This window comes from Camelina sativa, chromosome 12 (genome assembly GCF_000633955.1).
Source record: "Camelina sativa cultivar DH55 chromosome 12, Cs, whole genome shotgun sequence".
Taxonomy (NCBI): Eukaryota; Viridiplantae; Streptophyta; class Magnoliopsida; order Brassicales; family Brassicaceae; genus Camelina; species Camelina sativa.
In genome coordinates this window covers 32,210,479-32,233,968 of record NC_025696.1, presented here as the reverse complement: position 1 = coordinate 32,233,968, position 23,490 = coordinate 32,210,479, and the positions used below count along the sequence as shown (strand labels likewise).

At 33.0% G+C, this 23,490-nt stretch overlaps 2 protein-coding genes across 2 annotated transcripts; one reads left to right on the top strand and one right to left on the bottom strand.

Annotated features, from left to right (window-relative positions):
• LOC104733021 (putative defensin-like protein 180) lies at positions 6,588 to 7,353 on the top strand. Its single transcript, XM_010452630.1, has 2 exons — positions 6,588 to 6,665; positions 6,926 to 7,353. The coding sequence occupies exons 1-2, from the start codon at positions 6,608 to 6,610 to the stop codon at positions 7,264 to 7,266; spliced, it is 399 nt and encodes a 132-aa protein (XP_010450932.1). The 5' UTR covers positions 6,588 to 6,607; the 3' UTR covers positions 7,267 to 7,353.
• Positions 8,085 to 9,067, bottom strand: LOC104733022. The gene has a single exon (XM_010452631.2). It carries the CDS (start codon positions 8,854 to 8,856, stop codon positions 8,227 to 8,229), a length of 630 nt encoding a protein of 209 aa, XP_010450933.1. The 5' UTR covers positions 8,857 to 9,067; the 3' UTR covers positions 8,085 to 8,226.

Below are 23,490 nucleotides of genomic sequence, written 5' to 3'. Positions count from 1 at the left end.
AACCCCCCCCCCCCCAACAATTCAGACAGATTGCTCTACTGTACCTTAAACTACCATCACTACTAACTATAAGCTATTGACCAGGTGAACTTTACCTCAATGCTACATCTGGGACGATATTTTATTTAGAATTCGATCTCACAACAACTGCTCAGTTTGCTGCGAGGTAGTCATATGTTTAATCATTTGTCGTTCTAAAATACTTATTCACACTAACTTCGTCATGTCTCATACCCATTTTTCTGCCCATCAACAAGCAGGCTAAAGGGGAAGGGGGAAAAGAAATTACCAACTCTATTCGCCTTAATAACTGAGGAAGGAAATAAATTACTAATTCCAATTCACAAAATTCAGTCACACAGAGAATATATGAAAGGGAATAGAATTGTAAACCTTACAATTGTCCTTGCGAAAATGAAACTGTGAAAATTTCAGAGATTTAGCCTTACTGTACATCAGAAGCTTAGATGCTCGGCATACCGTTGACAACGCCATAAATTATACAAAGGTAACATAAGTTTCAACAAAACAATAATCGAACCAATAAAGGGCCAAAAACTCAATGAAATTAATGGGCCAACACCGCAAACCCAATTAAAAACAATGCTAAATATAATAAACGGAGCAAATAATTTTTTAAAAAAGTTTAAGAATACTCCACGAACTAATAAATACAAATACACAAGTATTGAGAAGTAATAAGTAGCTGAAATTATTAAATACATAAGAACTACTACCCATACGGCGTGTCAATTGCAATGTAATTATATGTAATTAGATTAACTTAGAATCATAGACAAGAAATAAAGATTAAAACCCTAAAATATAGATCAGTAGAGATGAAGCCTAAAATGAAATAGTTATTGTTAAAAGTATTTATTCTACTATGAAATAAATCTTAAAAAAATCAACTGGTTAGTATTAAAAGAGAATTTAAAAAATAAGATAAAAAATAGAAATATAATCAAATATTCTTAGAAACAAAAACATTTAATCGAATCTGAAGTAACTAAATAAAATAAAAACATCCAAATCTTTAAAATAAAATAGAAGATCCCCAAATAGGTATTCTTGAAATTTAACAACAAATCTTCCATCAATCACTTTCATCATCTTCAGAACCACGCTGGTAATCAAGCCTAAATCATGGTTTTGTTTAAAATTATTCAATTCATCTTTCATTATATAAGTCACAAAGTAGAAATTAAAACAAACGGATTACCTCCTCTTAAAATCTTCTACCTCTGCAATTGCTGGTTTAAAAAAAATCAGTGAAACCCCAGGTGTAGAATACAATTCCATTCTCACACCTAAAAATACCCAAAAAATAATTAACTTAAACCACTGCAACAGATTAGTCAAAATTAGGTTTTCAAACAAAGAAATATACTTCAATTAAAGTTAAAAAGTTTTATTAAAGTACCTCCACTTTCGTATTTGACATGCCAAAATTGCAAAACAGCAACAACATGATAACATCCGGTGCTCCACCAATTGTTATAAAAGGAATCAGCCAAGTCATTATATGCCAAACATGGAATGTCAACTCCACTATATTTAGCAACAAAAGAAACCTTAATATGAAACTAATTTAAGAACGACAACAAATTTTAAAACATAAAATCAATGAATAGGTTTACAAACCTCAAATCCCTTAGAGAAAACCGTAAAATCCTTATCATCTCCTGTGGCATCTGAGCATTTGGATCATGTACATTTAAGAGAGGTTCCACATTTACGACTTCACCCATAATATCTGTTAAAAAAATAATTATTTGTATAAAATAATGCTTTAAAACTGGGGAAATAAAATAAAAGAACCAGACAAAATATATCTATTAAACACATACCTAATGGGTGATTTCTGACAACATGATAGCCTTCAAAAACTCGCTCAAAACTTTCAAGATCAAAAAAGTGATTATTCGAAATCACTTCTGAGTTCTCAACAATGGTTTCACTGATGAACCTGATCCTATAATCAAAGGCTTTGGAGATGCCGATCTTCATTGCACAGCGAGGAGAGATGTCCTCCTTGTGATAGTCCTTGACCAGTTCAGAGGCTAAAAAGACATTTTCCATGAGTAGTCGGTCTTTAACGAAGGCAGTTTGGTTTGAAGCAATGGTGTCCGGGAGCAGGCCTTTGAGACGGTTCGCAAGAATTTTTGAAATCACTTTGTATATTACATTGCAGCAGGAGATAGGCCTATAATCCTTCATCCCTCTAGCATCCTCTTTTTTAGGAATCAAAGCTAGAATAGTGGTATTAAAACCCTTAGGTAGGAAGCCCTTCTGGAAAAAGACGGAACAACGACAGTGAAATCCTTACCAATAATAGGCCAGGCAGTTTTGTAGAATTCAGTCGTATAACAATCTGGACCTGGGCTTTTATTTGCAGGCACTGAAAACAATACACATCTGATCTCATCATCAGTAACCTCACGAACGAGCATGTCTGCATTTTGTTCACTACAACGGAAAGGTAGCAGAGAGATTAAAGAGTCCACAGTAGATCATTCATAATCAAGGGGAATGTGTCCAAGAAAATCCGAGAAGAAACTCGCAGCCTCATGCTTGATAGATTCCGGTGTGGTAGCCACCAAGCCATCCACACATTGAATTTCACGGATAGAGTTATGAGCTGCACGGATCTTAACCGCATTGTGGAAAACACGGTTGTTGTGATCACCGACTTGGAGCCAGTGAAGTTTAGAACGCTGCTTCAAGAAATCCTCCTCAAGCCGTGAAACACATTGAATTTCACGGATAGAGTTAATTACCTCTTTTTCTTTGTTGTATTGGCTTTGGGGATTGCCTATCTTTACTGCTCTTTAAACTATGGTCCTTATTTTGTATGTTGTGTTCTGTTCTAATGGAAGGAATCATATGTATGTCCAAAAAAAAAAAAAATAGTGACCCTATTAAGAACATATATACAGATCCATGTGAGGCCAAGATTAACTACAAAAAGATGTATTGACTTATTGAATCATACATAATGGATTGAAAAACTATATGAAAAAAATGTTTTTACTAATTGTTAAAGCTCTCGTTAAACCTTATGTAACTCCACATACACATAAAAAACAAGAAACAGAAAAGGAAAAATAAAAGGGTGAATTTGCTCACTGACCAAAACAATAAAACTATAGAAGCATATAACTAGCTATTTGAAAAAATTAGGAAATTAGAATTAGGGGTAGGGAAAATTACCAATTTAGTGTTGATAGGTGTGATGATAAGTGGTGGTTGATGGTGGTGATGGTGGCCGGAGTTGGTCGCTGGAGTTGGTGGCTGGAGTTGGTCGCCGGAGATGGTGGCTGGAGATGGTGGCCGGAGGTGGTGGTAGTTGTCGTGGTAGGGGGTGATGGTGATGGTTTAAGTGGTAAGAGTAAAATATGTAATTAATATATAAAATATAGAGTATATAAGGTTTATATGGTTATTATAGTTAGTGGGTTAATTATAAAGTTTTTTTGAGGTATACAATGCAATTCCTCGAAATAAAATATATCTTACACATTTTTGAAAAACTATTCTAAAAAAAACACATTTATAAATAATAAAAATGGTCTCTCCTACTAACCAATCAAAAAGTGCTTACTTCTCATATTACATAGAACAATGTAAATGTCTAATAATTAGTATTTTTATAGTTTAATTTAATAGTTTTTTTACCACTTGATTTTCATTATTTGGATATATACCCGGATATTGTTAAGCCGGTGGTGTTGGAGGATGTCAATGGGGATGCATACCCACGGAATGTCTTATTGTAATTTCTTGAATGTCTGATTGTAATTTCTTTTTTGATTTTAAAAAATTAAAGGATTAAAAAAATTGTCTCCTACTTCCTCCAAAAAAAAAAAGAAAAAAATTAAAGAATTGTCCACAAAATAACATTATGTACATCTAGATTTATTGAACACGAAATTAAACAATTAAAGAATTAAAAAAATTATATGCAAAAATTAACAAAAAGCAAACATGTCCAATGAGCGGGCCTCTCCCTAGTATAGCTATAAATTTTACTAATATAGTCTTGATTTATGGATCACATACTTCCCATGAACCAAACTAACAATGGGCGGGCCAAACCAAACTCGGATAAATTTTGATCCGAGTTTTTTTTTCTTTCACATGTACATAGATACGTACGTACTAATCTTCTACAAGATTTTTTTTTTGGTTTAAAAGTATGTATCGTTTTTGAACTTCACTGCATTTCTTTAGATCATAAATACATATTTTAACGCAGTCAAAACTAATCTAAGCATAAATACATGTTTTTGTTTTCAATGAGAGAAAGGCTAGCTTTTCCAGTCTGAGAAGACCTTGTCTACGTGAGAAACCCGTTGTTTTGGATTCTGTCGTAGACAAAAATCAAACTCGAGGCATGACTGGACTGATTTTGATTCCCCCAACAAACAAATTCATTGTGATAAACCTAGTTTCTACATGTACTTATATATGTTAATGTTGCAATACTTTTGGACGTAACTTAACAAACACTAAGAAATACTCTGGTTAAGTAGACGCATGATACCTTTTAGAAAGGGTTAACATAAAACTGTTTGACAATACAATATTTGTTCGATGATCCAATATATAATTAATTTAAATTATTTCAATACACTTTCGCTAAAAATTAATCCAATAATTATTTATTACACGTACTATATTTGTGTTAATATTTTCACAAATATGGTAATGACTCTTTGGTAATTCCTCTAGGTTGCCACATCAGTGTGGGAGTAGAGTCTACTCAGTATATTAATTGCTAAATTGCTCTGTGTCATAGTCTTTAGATTGATTATCAATAAAATCAGTTAAAAATAAATTTAATAGAAACTGTAAAAGCATTAATAATACAAAAAAAGATGAAAAAAATTAAAGAAAAAATGATTTTCAATCATTTATTTATTTTTCCGTTTTACAAAACATTAGATTATATATATATATATATTACCTTTAACTATTTGCTTTCCAGTGCTAAGTTAATTGTTATTTTATACTTTTAAAATGTAAGATATAAATGTTTTTCATTTCATATATCTATTTCTATTGCTTACTTCAAATATTTAATATATTAGAAAAAAAGGAATGTGTTTTTTTTTTACAACTATCTTTTTTTTTTTTTGACAATATGCTTGATTTTCTTCTTCTAAACATGATTAATAGAGTGCTAATCCTCTGTTTAAAACTTTAAATCTAAACAATAATGAAATCTTGCAAAAAATCTTGAATAAAAAGGCAATATATATAGGATTTTTTATTAATTTTAAAATGGTATAGATTTCATGGAGTGATTTATGCATTTAATTAGTTCAAATTTAGTTATCTCTTTAGTCTTTTTTTTTTTTTTTAGCAAACTCTCTTTAGTCTTTACATACCATCCCTTAGACCAATAATATTTTGTAACCCATGATTTATGGACCAAAAATTAATATCCTTATCTCCAAATTCTTTTCTTCATAGAATATATATATATATATATATATATATATATATATATATATATATATATATATATATATATATATATTTCTTTGTTCAAGATCTTCAGCTTATTTAGAAATAGATGAATTAATCAATTATCTTACAGAGGACATTAAGAAGGAAACTAGAAAACGTGAAAGTATGGAGAGAGAGAGGACACCTTCGCTTATATTCCTTATTAGCTTGCTTATTATATTCGTCGCAGGTACTTTATATATTTTGTATACTTTCAATTGTTATATTTCATTAGATAGAAGAGAAATTACATACATATGTCACACTCACATGGAAATGGATGAAAAGAAAGTAATTTTTTTAAGAAAAAAATTATCATTGTTATGTTAAAATTTAATACGGTATACAATATTGCTCTAGTTGTGAATCAGACAAGAGCAGATTCATGCAACGACAGCTTAGGCACATGCACTTACGAGAAAATGCCACCTTCACCCCCTTCACCCCATTCACCCCTTTCACCCCTCAAAGTTTGCAGCGGTGGAAGTGAACTAGTACAATGTGCAGTCAAAATTGTCCTGAGAAATGTTGTGATGCGGACTGCGCACAAAAATATAATGGTGGGCGTGGATTTTGTACTTCCCTTGATAATTTTAATTTGTGCCAATGTCAGTATCCTTGCTAAAACTGGTTGAAATTTTTTGAACAAACAATATTCTTTCTTTTCATCTTTTGTTATTGTAAGTTCAATAATATGGCTATAAAATTTACTACTATATTCTTGATTTGTGGATCACATTGTTCCAATGAACCAAACTAAAAAGGCCACATAAATTTTGATCCGAGATTTTTTTTTTTTTTTTTTTTTTTTTTTTTTTTTTTTTTTTTTTAAAAANGTAAAACATTTTACTAAGAAGATAATAGGAAATATTTTCCTACAAATATTTTTTAGAAAATTGGTCAAATATTTCCTACCACATTTTCTACGAAAATTCCTATAATTTATGATTTCTTACGTGATTTCTTACCATTTTCTTACGATATTTGCGGTAAGAAATCGATTTTTCCTACATAGGTTTATAAATAGATGAACTAATCAATTCTCTTACAGAGACAAAAGGTCGTTAAGAAGAAAACTAGAAAACGTGAAAGGATGAAGAGGACAGGTTCACTTGTATTCCTTGTCAGCTTGCTTATTATATTTGTGGCAGGTACATTATATATTTTGTTTATCTTGTCATATTCCATTAGATTAATAACATGTCACACTCACATGACAATGGGTAAAAAGAAAACGAAATAACATTTTTGGGGGAATAGTCACGTATTCTATTAAAATTAAGAGTAGAGTAAAAAAAGTTTTTATTTAAAATGAATTCTCATTATTACTGTTTACATGTACCTGATTTCTAGAGTGCATATACTCTTACTGGTATGTTAAAATTTAATGAGGTTTACAATATTGCTCTAGTTGTGAATCAGACAAGAGCAGAGTCATGCAACGATATCCTAGGCACTTGTGAAAACTGCGACGAAAGGTGTAAGGCCAAGTACGGGCCCTCGTGCATTAGCAGATGCGACGGACTATATGGGGTATTTTTGTGCACATGCACTTACGAGTGTGTGCCACCTTCACCCCCTTCACCCCCTTCACCCCCTAAAGTTTGTAACGGTGGAACTAGTACAATGTGCAGTGAAAATTGTCCTGAGAAATGTTGTGATACGAACTGCGCACAAAAATATAGTGGTGGACGTGGATTTTGTAATTCCCTTGGTAATTTTAATTTGTGCCAATGTCAGTATCCTTGCTAAAACAGGTTGACAAAACTTGAATAAAAAATCGTCTTTCTTTTCATCTTTTGTTATTGTAAATTCAAGAATATGGCTATAAAGTTTACATGTAAACAGAAAAAAAAATATTCTCGGATGTTCTACAAGATGTTTTTTTTTTTTTCAAAATATGTATCATTTTTATACTTCACAGTGTTTATTTAGATTTGAAAATACATATGTAAACCCTAGTCAAAACAAATTATAAGCATAAATACATGTTTTGTTTATTGAAAACAGAAAACTTAATTTAAGCTTTGTACGTACGAAATGCAAATAAACGTCTATAGACTATAATCGCGTGAATATTCACACGATGATAACACACCTTATAGTTATTGACGGATTTGATATACGTACTGATCCATAACAATAACATGATCAGTTTAATGTAGGTGCAATATTTTTCTTCAGTTTCCTTTATAGCATCGTCAAATATCTAGACACAACATGTATGATAAAAAAAAAAGGTTATCTAAAACAAGATGGGAATTAATGGAATTGGCTACTTATCACTTGACTTGTCGAACTTTCTAACTCTCTTCAATAACTAATTTATCATTATTTTTGATAACATTGCAGCCAAAACTAAAATTAAACCAAAAAGAAAAAAGAAAAAAAAAACATTGCAACCAAATTTCTTAGTATAGTCAACGAAGCTAGGTTTCATTTGTACTCTGTTCAAAGTTCTTTTCTAACTCGAACAATTTAATAATAAGAATAAATATCTTTTTTGTTTGACATGTAATTAAATATATGGGTCTATGATCGTGTTTGCGTTTTTTGTTAAATCTTTAAATAACTATTTTTGTATTAATTAAGAGAAATCATACACCATACATGTTATACTTTTTGTTCGAAATGCAGAACTTAAGGAAACATAGAAGAGTAGAGAATAAAACATTACATCACTGAACTCCACAACAAGTCTCATGATTCTTATTAATAAAAGAACATTGATCTCAACTTGTTCTTGTTTTTTCCACCATCAAGATTTATCGAACCTAACCCAAACAAATTCCCCGAAGGAACCATGTCCAGAAACGAACTCACCCTAACCACACCTCCATTGCCTTTGTAACTGTAACCTCCAACATGCATGTGGTTCTTCTTCATTGCCGGTTTTATAAAACTACTGTTTAAAGAAGAAGACGAAGACGAAACCTGACGCTTCATAGAGTTCGAATCGGTTGAGTTACACCCAAGTAATGGCAACTTCACCTCGTCTTCTTGGTCTCCGATTTCTTCTATTTCAAAATCTTCGATTGGGTTAATATCCGGTCTAGGTAAGCCGGTTTTATATTTATCGGATTTACTACGATATATTGGCTCCGTAATCTTTTTCATTTCTGTAGGGAGGATTTTGCCTTCGTTAAAGAAGTCTTCGGCGGACCACGAGCTCTCGCCGGAGATTACGTCGCGAGAAACCGAGAACTCGAAAGGGAAGCCCCAGTAAAAGTTGGAGAAGTCCAACGGATTTTGTACCGGACGCTGCTCGATTGGTATGGAATCAGAATGGCAAAAATCGTTAGAAAATGAGATTCTTGGACTGTCACTACCATTTTCTGGCATCGTTAGAATCTTTTGGAGGGGATTGAACAAATAGATGGGATATGAAGACTCTATTGTATGTGTGAGATTTTATGTATAGGGGACAATTAAATGAAGGGGTGTGTTTATTTTCAAATGTTCGGTTAAAGTTTGGTATATGTCTTTGATTTTTAGCAATTCATTTATAAGTTTTTATTTTTTGGTATAGTGTCAATTCATTTTTCCGATGATTTTATCACTTGTTTCTGCATGANGAGATTACGTCGCGAGAAACCGAGAACTCGAAAGGGAAGCCCCAGTAAAAGTTGGAGAAGTCCAACGGATTTTGTACCGGACGCTGCTCGATTGGTATGGAATCAGAATGGCAAAAATCGTTAGAAAATGAGATTCTTGGACTGTCACTACCATTTTCTGGCATCGTAAGAAACTTTTGGAGGGGATTGAACAAATAGATGGGATATGAATTAAGACTCTATTGTATGTGTGAGATTTTATGTATAGGGGAGAATTAAATGAAAGGGTGTGTTTATTTTCAAATGTTCGGTTAAAGTTCGGTATATGTCTTTGATTTTTAAGAATCTTATTATATAAAGTTTGATAACAAAATTAATAATTAACAAGATCATGACATGTGTCAATTGTATCATTCAAATATTGACACATGTCAATTTTAAATCTTATTATATAAAGTTTGATGTCAAAATTACTAATTAACAAGATCTTGACATGTGTCAATTGTATCATTCAAAATATTGACACATATCAATTTAAAATTTATTAAAATTATAAAAAATAAAAATGTAAAAATTCAAAACCTACCATAAAAAAGTTTTATATAAAAGTAAAATAAAGAAAAGAAAACCTAATTTTATTTGAAATATGTAAACAGTTTTAAATTTAGAAAAAAACATTATAAGGAAATTATATATATATATATCAATAAATTCAAAATTATAATATTGTTTACTTATTTTAATTTTAAGTTGCTAATTTTACAAGAAAAAAAATACTTTTTATATAAGAAAAAACTGATTGTGAAAATTATATAATTAATTACTGTTTCTAAAAAATGTAAATACTCATCTTTACGCAAAGAAAAATATTATTGACAAAAAAAACATAAAAAAAAAATAGATTGTCTCATATTTTTTTCACCAATCAAATAATTTATTCAAAAAGACTGCTATTGTAATATATAAGATAGGAGTATGTAAGATTAACATATGCACTTTTGTAACTACAAAAATGTTAAAGTAAAGAGACATATAATATATTCTTTAATATGTTCATAAAGACAATTTGGTAGTAGTAAAGACTAAAGAGTATATTTTAACAGTAAAATATATTTGTGTGTACAAATACACTTTTAGTAGTGATATAGATAGTAGATTTGTAAATGGATATACATTAGTGTATTATAGCAAAAAAAAACAATTATTTTCTATAATTAAAAGTTCATCTCTTTACTTTTATATATTGTTTTTACTTACGAAAAGAACTACATATATATTATTTGTTAAATTTAATTTTATTTTAATAACTCTGAACTCATCTACATCTATTTTCTTTAACTAAAAGTGTATCTATTTACTGTTTTTTTTCAATTAATCAATTAAAAGAAAATTTCTCGGTTAGCTGCCCAAACCGGAGGAAAATGATTTAAAAAAGAAACTTCAGAGATAAGAGAACACGAAGCACGGGCAAGATAATCCGCCTTCGTATTTGACGCACGCGGGATCCAAGAGATGGAGAATAGTGGGAAAGACTCCAGCGAGGTAAACTCATCGAGCAAGTTGGAGAAGGACGGCCAATATTCAGAAGACTGCACCATAGTGAGTAACTCAACACAATCAGTCTCAAAACGTTGACAAGCGATCCCTTCAACACGTATCCGCTCAATGGCACAGAACAACGTTTTTAACTCTGAATGTAGGGGGAGGGGCTCTGTTTTAGACACTTGGCCCCCAACAACAAGGTTCGCTCCTCACCAACACAACACCACCAGCTCAATCATGAATGGACATTGGGTTCTTTCCAAGAACCATCAATCTGAAAGCGAGGTGAAGAAACCTGGACATTTGAATACAAATATGGAGCTGACATGACTGTCGTAAAAGAGAGCGCATATTCCCAGGCTAAATTATGGCCCAAAGTCTGAGTAATTATATCATTCGCCTCATCTCTTAACCTTGATTTTTTTTATGGCCTTTCAGATTGCCTATAAAATCCATGGTAATTGAAGAAGTTAATCAGGATCACCTTGTTGAGAGGCATCCCTCAAGAAAACAAAATCCAAATTCGAGTACACTGACTCATATGGTAAACCCTCTGACAAGACCGGAGTCAGAGATAGATCCCAAACTTCATACGAACGAAGACATTTAAAATAAAAACGTGATTAATAGTTTCAACCGTAGAGTCGCATCTTTTACATCGAATATCACATTGGACACCTCGGTGTATCTATTTACTTACTAAAAATATTTACTTTATATTCTTTGATAAATTTAATTTTAGTTTAAAAATTATAAACTCGTACATCGGGCGGGTCCTAATCTAGTTCATTTATAAGTTTATAGAACTTATTTTTGGTTTAGTGTCAATTCATTTTTCCGATGATTTTTTTCACTTGTTTCTTCATGATGCTGATAATTTTTAAAATGTACTTCATTTTTCATACAAGCCAAGATTAGGTAACAGCTTGGTTTTCTCTCATCACACTCGTCTATATCAAAATACATTTATCATATCGAGAAAGAAGCTTAAAACATATTTTAAAGAACAAAAATGTATTAGGATGGGGTTTTATTCAATCATTGATTTGTAAATCCATATCACATATTGTAAATTTTTATTGATTTTGAAATTAAAACGTATATATTTTAAAATAACGCAATATTTAATCAACAGGTTTGAATCTTTCTAGTTTCTATTTAAAAAAAAATTTCTAAAATAATATAAAAATGCATTTTTGAAACTTTACTCAAAATATAATACAAAGGGATATTACTTACACCTACAGTAAAACCTCTATAAATTAATAATGTTGGGAATAAGAAATTTTATTAATTTATACTGATATTAATTTATCTATAAATTAATAATTATTAATTTACACTATAAAATAATAATTATTAATTTATAGGTTTATTTTTAATTGTTTAAATTTTTTAAAATTATGAATTGAGACAATTTTTGCAAAATAAAATTAGAATTTTGGATGTTGTAAATTTTATGGTATTGAAATTGAATTTGAAATAATTAAAAAATATTATTGAGAATAAATTACAAATATTATAGACAAATTCAGTTATACACATGACATACATATTCAAATTTATGAATAAGAGTATCAATTATCGTATTTTACTAGTCTATCAAATTATCAAAATGTAAATGATGCATATTTAGAAATTGAAAAATTTTAATAGTTTTAGCTATTTTTATGAAATGTTATAGAATATTTTATATCATTATAGTTTGAAGAAACAACATAACAATTGTTTTATAGATATGAGGTTTGATAGAAACATACTTTACTATATAAGCATATATATAAATGGGTGTGTAAATTTACATGATTATTAATTTATGATATTATTGGGACCATATTTTACATGGGGATTTCAAAAAAAAAAATTATCTTATTATCTTATCGAATTTTGTTATTTTTTACACTATTCCGACTTGGGACTAGCAAAATTTATTAATTTATGGTATTTATTAATTTAAAGAGTATTAATTTATAGAGGTTTTATTGTATATAGTATTATATATAGTATTATATTAAAAAGTTAACACCTGATCAATATAATGCATTTCTACTTATTTGGACAAGTTGTTAATTTTTTAAGTGACTTTATTTATTTTTGTTTGACTTCACACGAATCACACCGTACCTTTTTTTTTTTTTTCGACTGAATGATTCCAAATATATATAACACCTCTGAGAGTTTCTTACAATAAACCAACACAAAGTTGAACCACAACCCAAAAAATTAAGGATCCTAGACAATCAACAGCTAATCAAGAGAATCCAAAAAGACATTACCTAAAGGTAATGTAACTCTCTTGAGTGAAAAGCTCATGCAACCACGAAGGGTGCCCAGCTGCTACGTATGATTGTAAACGATCCTCTTTAGTAACACTTCGAGCAATCAGGTAAGCTCCTTTATTGGCACTTCTGTCCTCTTTTTGCAGTTTCCAGAATGGTATAAGGTTTAAGGAAGACTGCAAAATTTCAGATTGAAATTTGAAGGATGGCCAAGCTGCCGGTCTTTGTATGACCTACAATAAGTCTGTTTGCTCCATTGCTAGAATGACTCGCCTAATCTGAAGGCTTCTGAGACTTTCAATAACCCAAAGCCAACATTCCAATTCCGTCTCTTGCTTTGAGTCCATTCTACTAAAAGCTTTTCGAGAGTGAAGCAGAACCATACCTTTATAATTTCTGAGAACCCATGACGCTCCTCCAAGGTTCTTTTCTCTATCCCAAGAGAAGGCGAAATTGCATTTAAGCCATGATCTCTCAGGTGGTCTCCAAGGAGGCTTTGATTTATGATCTTGAGAGATATCTCTATGAACCTCTGTCTCCTCAATAGATTGAGCTAGAAACCATGCAGCCGAGTCCTCCTTTATCTTGGAAATCATTTAAGGGATCTGAAAGATCCAGCCTTCGAAGACTAAGTTGTTTCTGTTTTTCCAAAGGTTCCAGATAATCCAAGGGATGTTACGCCTAACTTTTCCTTCACCAATACCTTTCTTAGCTAGCAACAGGACATAGTAGAGGTTTTGGTAGAGGGAGTTATCATTGAAACCCGATTCTGGGGAGGGTATATCTGATAAAGCCCAAACCTGACGGGCTAATGGACAGGTAAACAACAGATGGTTAATGGATTCTCCCTCCATTCCACAAATTTGACATCTCGAGTCTAGATGAATCCCTCTTGTCATAAGACGTTCTGCCACAGGGAGGGCTCCACTGATTGCCTTCCAAAGGAAAATTTTGAGCTTTGTTGGAGCTAGAGATTCCCAAATTTTATCCTTGATAGCATTTAGTGAGGGTTGCTGCGAGGCCTCAAGGATAGTCTGAGCATTACGATCCTGATCCGCCAGCCAATAACCTGATCGAACTGAGTATTCTCCACTCTTATTGTGTTGCCAACATTCATAATCCGGGGAAGAAACCACTGGTTTTAATTTGCGGATTAAGGCAATGTCCCCGAGGAAAGAAATGCTCATGTAGAGAAGTAAGATTCCATCTTTTGTGTGCGGATCGATGAGACTTTCCACTTTTAGCTCCAGATCGATGAGGATGTTCTTCATAAGGGGGGCTCTCATTTGACCATCCATAAGCCATTGTCCTGTCCAGACATTTGTAGAAGCTCCATTCCCAATACAATGTCTCAATCCTTTCACTAACAGATCTCTACCAAAAAGGATACTCCTCCAAGCATAAGAGGGTCTGGAGCCTAGAGAAGCGTTAAGAAAGTCAACGTTCGCAAAATAACGGCTCTTCAAAAAGAGGGAAAAGAGACAGTTTGGCTTGTGAAGGAGTCTCCAGGCTTGCTTTGCTAGGAGGGCTTGATTGAAAGCTTCAATATCTTTAAAACCCAAGCCTCCCTGAGTCTTAGAGAGACAAAGTTTATTCCAAGAGATCCAGTGGATTTTCCTCTGATGCTCCATGTTACTCCACCAAAAATCAGACATAGCACTAGAGAGAGAAGAGCATGTAGACTTTGGCAATTTAAAGCATGACATAGCAAAAATTGGCATTGCCATTGCTACGGATTTAATCAATATCTCTTTACCTCCTTGAGATAGTGATCTAGCAAACCATCCCGAGAATCTGTGTTTCAAACGATTGTGAATGTAGGCTAGCATGTCTGCTTTGGACCCACTGAAACACTCCGGTAAGCCTAAGTAAGTTCCAGCGCCCCCTTCATTGGAGATGTTCAGCTTGTTTCTAATTAAAACCTTGACTCCCTCCTTTACCTTTGAGCCGAATGTAATGGACGACTTGGCTAAGTTGATGGTTTGACCAGTAGCTCGACCAAAGCTTTGCAGAATTTGTTTGAGAGATTCACATTGATTCTCATCAGCCTGACAAACAAACAAACTGTCATCGGCGAATAATAAGTGATGAATCGAGGGCCCTTCCAAGGTGAATTGAATACCTGAAATTCGACCGTCTAACTCAGATTTATTCAGGAGATGTGTTAAGCCTTCAGTGCATAAGTCGAAAAGAAAAGGGGAAAGAGGATCCTCTTGTCGCAGTCCTCGTGCTGGAGTTATCATACCAAAAGCCTGTCCATTGATTAAGACAGTGTAGGAGACTGTAGTAACACACTCCATTATCCAACTAATCCACCTCGGAACCTAATCAGAAATTTCACACCTAATGAGTATAATGCATGTCCTTATTTGGACAAGTTGTTAATCTTTTAGCGACTTTTTGTATTTTTGTTTGACTTCGTAATTCATTGCCTAACATCTCCAGTTTTTGTCGGTCATTAAAAACTATAAACCCTGCATTATGAATTTACAATTCGGAATAAAGTCACTCAACATCTTCACGTTATTATCAATCAATTTGGCCCCATTTATATACTATTAGAATTAGACTCGCGCGATGCGCGAGATAACTTTATAATTATTTTAACATATTTTAGATTTAATAAAATATTTAAAATTTTATATTTTGTATTTCGATAAATTATTTTATGTTTATGATTTGGTTTGTTTTTAAAATAAGTATTCTCAGTCACTTAAAATGAATGACTATTGATTAGTTAAGCATTAAACTGAAATTTTTTGTTAATAATTTAATATGAAAGGTTACTTTAAAATATTTAGTCTGTATCCCATAATATATAGAGCTTTTCATGTTTTGATGCACAATCAAGACGTAAAAACATTTTTTACGTTGGGAAAAAGAACATTGATTACGTATAAAATAAAATACGGCTGAGCATGGACATTATGTGTTAGTTTGTCCGTTTTTAACATAATCTACAAAACATTAATATCTTCTAAGACCAGACACCTCCAAGAAGGACGAGACAGTAGCTTGAAGTTTTCGAATAACCTTTTCTTGAGCCGAAACTCATGCTCTTTCTTCATTCTTTGTGTAATTAATTTCATTAATTAGATAACTAAAGGTAACATAAATAATTGTGATATTTATATATTACCAGCATGCTTCACACATGCTTAAAAGTTTTATTATTATTATTATTTGAATGATTTAGCAATAAAATATTTTAATCTTAATGAATTATACAATGACTTCAAATGCATTTGTGTTCTAGAAGTAGAATTCTTTGTGTTTCTTGATTAATTGCATTTGGAAAAGAAAGTTATCTGTTAGATAATTCTATATTTTTATCACGTACTTTATATCTATTGAACATACTAAATGCAATCTGAATTTTAGTTTAGAACTGAGTAAAAAAATGTTATTAATATATACTGATATATTATTATATCAAATAAAATTGCTTTTTTTTTTGTGTTACTTTTCTGTTTAAAAATAATATATATATATATATATATATATATATATATATATATATNTTGTATTACACTCAAAATGACCAGCGAAAAAGAGTAAAAACACACCATCGTATTATCGAGTTACTTTTTTTAGTGTTAACTGCATAACCTAAGAGAACATCAAATAACTGTTCACCAGATAATCTTTTTTTTTTATTCTATGTTTTTATTTCTAAAATCATGTGATGGATGGAAGAAGAAAAAACTACTTCTCCAAGACATTGTCTCTCTCTCTCTAGAATGCAATTGGGATTAGCTTAGGATGATCTTTGGATCTTCAACTTGCACAGATGGTCAAATCTCATTGCCTTGCTCTGCTTGCGGGTGAGAACTATCATGACATCATCAACAATCGATCATGGCTAAGAAAATTAATGGAACATATGAGAAGAGAACATAAGTGCATACATAATATAATCCAAACAATAATGTTGTGAAAAGAAATTAGATGTTAATTATATGTTAAGAAAATAATTAAGACTAAATTGTGTAAGAAAATAAAAACTGAATTTGGAAGAATCACATGGCTTTGGAAACCCATATCATGAGATATATGTCACTTAGACGTCCAAATCTTCCTTGACCCTAAACTTTTAACCATGGCAAAATCTTTCTCATCATAAGTCATAACCTATAAATAAAATAAAGGACCATGGAAATGGTTATCAGAAAGAAAGTTAATAAATACATACAAACACATCTGTAACTTAAGGAACAAATTTAAAATAATAGTATTCGAAACAGTTAATATTTGTTTAAACTCATTTTCATAGGTAATAAATACAAACACACTTGTACAAAATATAGCATGAGTAATAAGTAGCATAAATATTGTGACTAAGATATAAAATCTATTAGGGTTTATGAATTACGGTCTAAAACTAAAAAATTATCAATTGGATCATGGGTAATAAATATAAAAACACTTGTATAAAATATAGCATGGGTAATAAATAGCATAAATATTGTGATTAAGATATAAATCTATTAGGGTTTATGAATTATGATCTAAAACTAAAAAAATTATCAATTGGATCAAAAAAAAAAAAACAATTACAATATTGATATACAAAATAGGAATTTGAAACAACATTTACCAATATTTACAAGTGAGAATGTGTTATGTGCCTAAGACCTTCTTCAACTAAATCTTTCTAATGAATAACCACATTTCACATGGTCACTTCTATATATGCTCCAAAATTTCGACTCAACTTATTTATTTCAAAACTTACAAATGTCAAATAAAGAAAAAAGTTAAATATTACAACATTTAGAAAATTATGTGAGAGGTAGAACATGATATTTGATGAAGACTTTGTCAAGCTATTTATAGATAAATTTGTAGTAGTATGAGAGGTTTTTCAGTTTTTTTTTTGTCAAACATCATAGGAATTATGGTTACATTTCAAAGAATAAATATACCATAGGTTTTGTCTATGTTTTTTTGTTTTTGTTTTTTTTGTAAAACACAAAGTGTATTGCAGTTAATACTTTAAAGAGTATTCATATGATGTAAGATTTGTTTTTAATTTTTTTCAAACATCATGGGAGTTATATTTTAAAGAATTAATATGCAATAAACTGTGTTAATGATTACTATTAAAAAAAATAAAATATCATATTGTTTTATATCTTTAAATTATTTTAGAATAAATTGATTTGATCTTTTGGCACAAAAACAGTGAAATATATTATGTTTTTTTGTCAACAAATGATTATTATAATATTATAATATTATAATATTATAGTATTTTTATAGTTTGAAATTAGTAAAGAATTTAATAACCATCATATTATATTTTTCCAAAATTATGAGATTAATATTTAGATCTTTAAGTATTGGAAATTTATTTTGTCCAAAATTATAATATTAATATTTAATTCTTTCTTATTTGCAAAATTATAATGTTATAGTAATTATATAAAAATTTGATAAATGATACCTATGCGAAATTATAATGTTATGGTAATTATATAAAATATTGATAAATAATATCTATATATAATTACTAAAAAAACATTGCATATATAAATGTCAATATATTTTTAAGTACAGAAATATCATTTAAACTTAGTGAATATGAAAAATAATGTATGTAATTTTGAGAAAAATGAATTAAAAGAATTGAATAATTGAGAAGTGAATACATGTGTCAAAAATATAGGCTGCCAAATGTAAAATTAAAAACAAACCTTCTCATATTATATAAGATATACGCGATGAAGGTCCTTTAATTCTTATCCCAATAAAAGCATTTTCCAGATTCACTCAACAAACAAAACCCTTTCAATATTTTTTTTTGCAGATTGTTTTCTAAAAAGCTTTTGAGATATTGATCTTCTCTCCATCATACTCCATGGATCCTTTATCTCTTTCAACTTCTTTGTCACGAAATCGGAAACTGAACAAGAGGAAGACGGCTGTGGAAATTTGTGTTAATGTTATTCATGTGTAGCCTTTACATTATATAGCAAACCTAGATGCAGGAAAAGGAAACTAAGAATATACAGACTCTAGACATGGTAGTCGAATATACAGAGAGTAAATGAGATATGAGAGAGAAGAATAATAAGGTGTGCTACGCTTAACACCCCCCCTCAAGTTGGAGCATGGGGATTTCTAATGCCCAACTTGAAAACCATGGATTGAAAAGGACCACAACCAAGTGCCTTGGTGAGCACATCAGCGAGCTGCTCCGTAGTATGAACTTTCTTGGTGCAGATCACGCCATCCAGAATAGCATTACGAACATTGTGACAATCAATTTCAATGTGTTTTGTGCGTTCGTGAAAAACAGGATTTGCAGCTATGTATAACGCAGCTTGGCTATCACAATGTAAGGCAGTAGGTTCATGTTGCTTAACACCAAGATCAGCCAGTAGCACACGTAACCAAATCAACTCGTTAACGGTCTTTGACATACAGCGGTACTCGGCCTCAGCAGATGATTGAGACACAACTTTTTGTTTCTTCGTTTTCCAATATATGGGAGAAGTGCCAAGAGTGATAAACCAACCACTAAGAGAGCGTCGAGTCAGATGACACCCCGCATAATCAGAGTCACACCACCCATGAAGTTTTAAATCACAGTCTGAGTTTAAGAAGATACCTTGCCCAGCATTGCCTTTCAAATAATGAACGACCCGCAACGCCGCTGTCCAGTGATCAATGCGTGGTTTTTGCATAAACTGTGCAAGAATGTGGACACTGTAAGCAAGGTCCGGACGTGTCGCTGCAAGATAGATCAACCTCCCAACAAGACGTCTATAGTGTTGAGGATCAACTAAGAGAGCACTCTCACTTAGAGCCAGATAATGTTGTTGTTCCATAGGAGATTCAGCTGGTTTTGATCCAAGTAAGCCAGCTTCACTTATAATATCCAATGCGTATTTTCTTTGGCTGAGGAAGAGTCCTTCACGTCGCCTAGCCACTTCAATTCCCAAAAAATATTTCAGGGACCCAAGATCTTTCATGTGGAAGCATTCACCCAAATATCGTTTAAACGCAGCGATTGCAGTATGATCATTACCTCCAATGATCAAATCATCGACGTAGACTAAGATATAAATCTCACTTCCTGTACTGTGTCGCAAAGAGAATAGAGAGTAGTCAGAGTATGACTGGATAAAACCGTATTTCGTCAAAGCTGTACTCAATTTAGCAAACCAGCATCGTGGTGATTGCTTAAGCCCATAAAGAGATTTCTTAAGCCGACAAACAAGAGTCTTGTCCTCCGTGCGAAAACCAGGTGGTGGTGTCATATACACCTCTTCGTCAAGATCGCCATGTAAAAAGGCGTTGTGTACATCCATCTGATGTAACTCCCAACCTCGAACCGAAGCCACACTAAGAAACGCACGAACAGTAGTCATTTTAATGACCGGAGCGAAAGTATCTTTGTAATCTACTCCTTCAATCTGCTTATTCCCAAGTGCTACTAAACGGGCTTTGTATCTTTCGATATTTCCATCAGCACGATATTTGATTCGGAAGACCCATTGACTACCGATGACATGTTTCCCAGGAGGCAAATGCGTTAGATCCCATGTTTTATTATCCTCAAGAGCATCAACCTCCATACGCATAGCATCTCTCCACACTTTCTCAGCGACGGCATCCCGAAAAAATCTAGGTTCAACACCAGCTGTAATGGAGGCTAAGAAAGCTCGATGTGAAGGAGAAAAATTTTCATAAGCAACATATTCAGATATTGGATAGATGCAGTCGAATGGTTCTGTTTCAATATCGAATGAATCAATCTCCACACCATGAAAACCATCGATAGGAATTGTATGTAGCACATAATCTTGCAACTTAGCTGGCTTACGTTTTTCCCTGCACCCACGACCCAACTCTGCAACTCTGTTTTCATTATCTAACTCTTCGACAACAGGGGTAGTGACAGGAGCAGAGCTTTCTCTCACAGGAGAGACACCAGAACGATCAGGAAGCACAACAACATCACCATGTTGATCTGCTGAGATCAAGTTGTCGACAGTGGATGTCTCTGCAACCGGTGATGTCTCGACAACCTCCGCAACCGGTGATGTTTTTGCAACTGGAAACGACGAAGTCTCTGCAACCGGTGATGTTTCTGCAGCTGGAAACGACGAAGTCTCTGCAACTGGTATATCAAAATCATTAAACAAATCCCAATCAATGACATCACCAGGTTCTCTATCGCCAAGTGACGGAATTTGGAACGGAAATGTGTCCTCAACAAACACAACATCTCGAGAGGAAAAAATTTGATTTGTGTCGAGATCAAATAAATTCCAACCCTTTTTACCATATGGATATCCAACAAAAATGCAACGCCGACTTCTAGAGCTGAATTTATCACCATTCCTTTTCTGATTATGTGCGAAGGCCAAACAACCAAAAACACGCAGATTGTCATACGACGGAGGCGAACCATAGAGAAGCTCATATGGCGTTTTTCCATTCAAAACGCTTGACGGAGTTCTGTTGATGAGATATGCTGCAGTGAGAATCGTTTCTCCCCAAAATTTAACAGGTAGAGAGGATTGAAAAAGGAGAGCACGGGCTACATTTAAAATGTGACGATGCTTACGCTCAACTCTTCCATTTTGTTGTGGAGTTCCAACACAAGATGTCTGATGTAAAATTCCTTTTTCTCGAAACTCAGCTGAGAGACATGTGAATTCTGTGCCGTTATCACTTCTTACAATCTTGATATTTTTCTCAAATTGTCGCAGAACAAATGCTATGAAATTTCTAAGAGTTTGACCGACTTGTGTTTTATCATGAAGAAGATAAACCCACAAGCCACGAGAATGATCATCGACGATTGTCAAAAAATAGTAAGAGTTGCACATAGTTGGAGTTCGGTAAGGCCCCCACAAGTCACAATGGATCATATCAAAAATCCCATTACTTTTATTATCACTTGAATGAAAAACATCACGACATTGTTTGGCTTGAAGACAAGTATCACAAGTCGAAAAATCTTTAACTCTAGTACCAATAGAAGGAAGCAAATCAAAAACTCGGTTTGACGGGTGTCCTAGCCGTTGATGCCAAACATCTTCAGCTCCGTCTTTATTCATACGTAAAGCAGCAAAAGTTGTCACACGCCGAAAGAAATACAAGCCATCTCGAAGCTCACCCGCGCCACTGAGGCTCTTCGTCAAACGGTCCTGAATAACACAACCCTTGTTAGCTATCTGCATAACACAATCTAACTATGCAATCAGCTGTGATACTGAGATCAAGTTGCATCTCAACTCTGGAACTAGCAACACATTCTGTAGACTAAACTCAGCATCGAACCTAACTGTTCCCTTTTTCCGTGAGACAGTTTTATTTCCATTTGGAAAACCAATTGCACACGGTAATATATACTTCAGATCAATCAAAAATTCACTATTTCCAGTCATATGATTCGATGCACCTGTATCTAAAACCCAGTCAAGAGATTCGAGGTTACCGTTTAGACGAGGTGCAGTTCCTTGTTTTTGAACATCCAAGAGCTTGATCAATGCAGTCCACTGTTCATTAGTGAGACCAGTGTACCCAGACTTCTCTGCAGCAGCACTTGCTTCACCTGCCTCTTGTACAACTACTGCATTTGCGCGAACAGCTCCTCCACGTCCACGTCCTTTGGCTCCACGACCTCCTTGTCGAGATTTTTCCATCCACCATTCTGGATATCCAATCGTTTGAAAATAGGTTTCGGCTGTGTGACCAGTTTTCTTGCAGCTTACACATACAAGCTTGCTCTTATCTTCAAAGCCACCACTTGTTCTGCCTGTCCTTTTCACAAATGCCACTTGTGTGTTTTGTTGTTCTCTTCCGCGCATCACGGTCTGAACACGTTCCACCGATTTGATCTTAGCATAGACCTGGTTCATTGTGGGAAGAGGATCAGTATTGATTATAGCAGAGCGTACACCTCCATACACCGTTTCGTCCAAGCCAAGAAGAAACTGATGCACTTTTTCATCTTCACGCTTCTTCTCTGCTTCGGCTCCGAGGTTACACTTGCAGCCACCACACCGACAAACCAAAATCTTATCATAATTCATCAAGTCTTCCCAAAGGATCTGCAATTTCCCATAGTACTCAATAATAGTCATGCTTCCTTGCCTTAGATTTGCAAGTTCAGCCTTAATTTCTTGGATTCGTGGACCATTCCCTTCAGAGAATCGATCTTTGATTTCTTGCCACAGCTCCAATGGATCTTCTTTATTTGCAAGAGTGCGACGCACCTTTGGAATTTGCAGACACCCAATCTTCATACTCATCAGAGTCTTCTTTAGGTCTCGTGATTGTCCCATCAACGAAACCATATTTCTTCTTCACGCGCAGAGCAGTTCGCACTGCCTGTGCCCATCATCAAAGTTATCACCATTAAATTGAACTTGAGCGATAACTGCACCTGGATTTTCATTTGCAGCCAATTGATAGTTTGGCGCAATAGTTTTTGTAGTGTTCAAAGTCTTTTCCACAGTCGTCTCAGATTTCAGATCTGCCATTTTTGATTGGCTCTGATACCATGAACAAGAGGAAGACGGCTGTGGAAATTTGTGTTAATGTTATTCATGTGTAGCCTTTACATTATATAGCAAACCTAG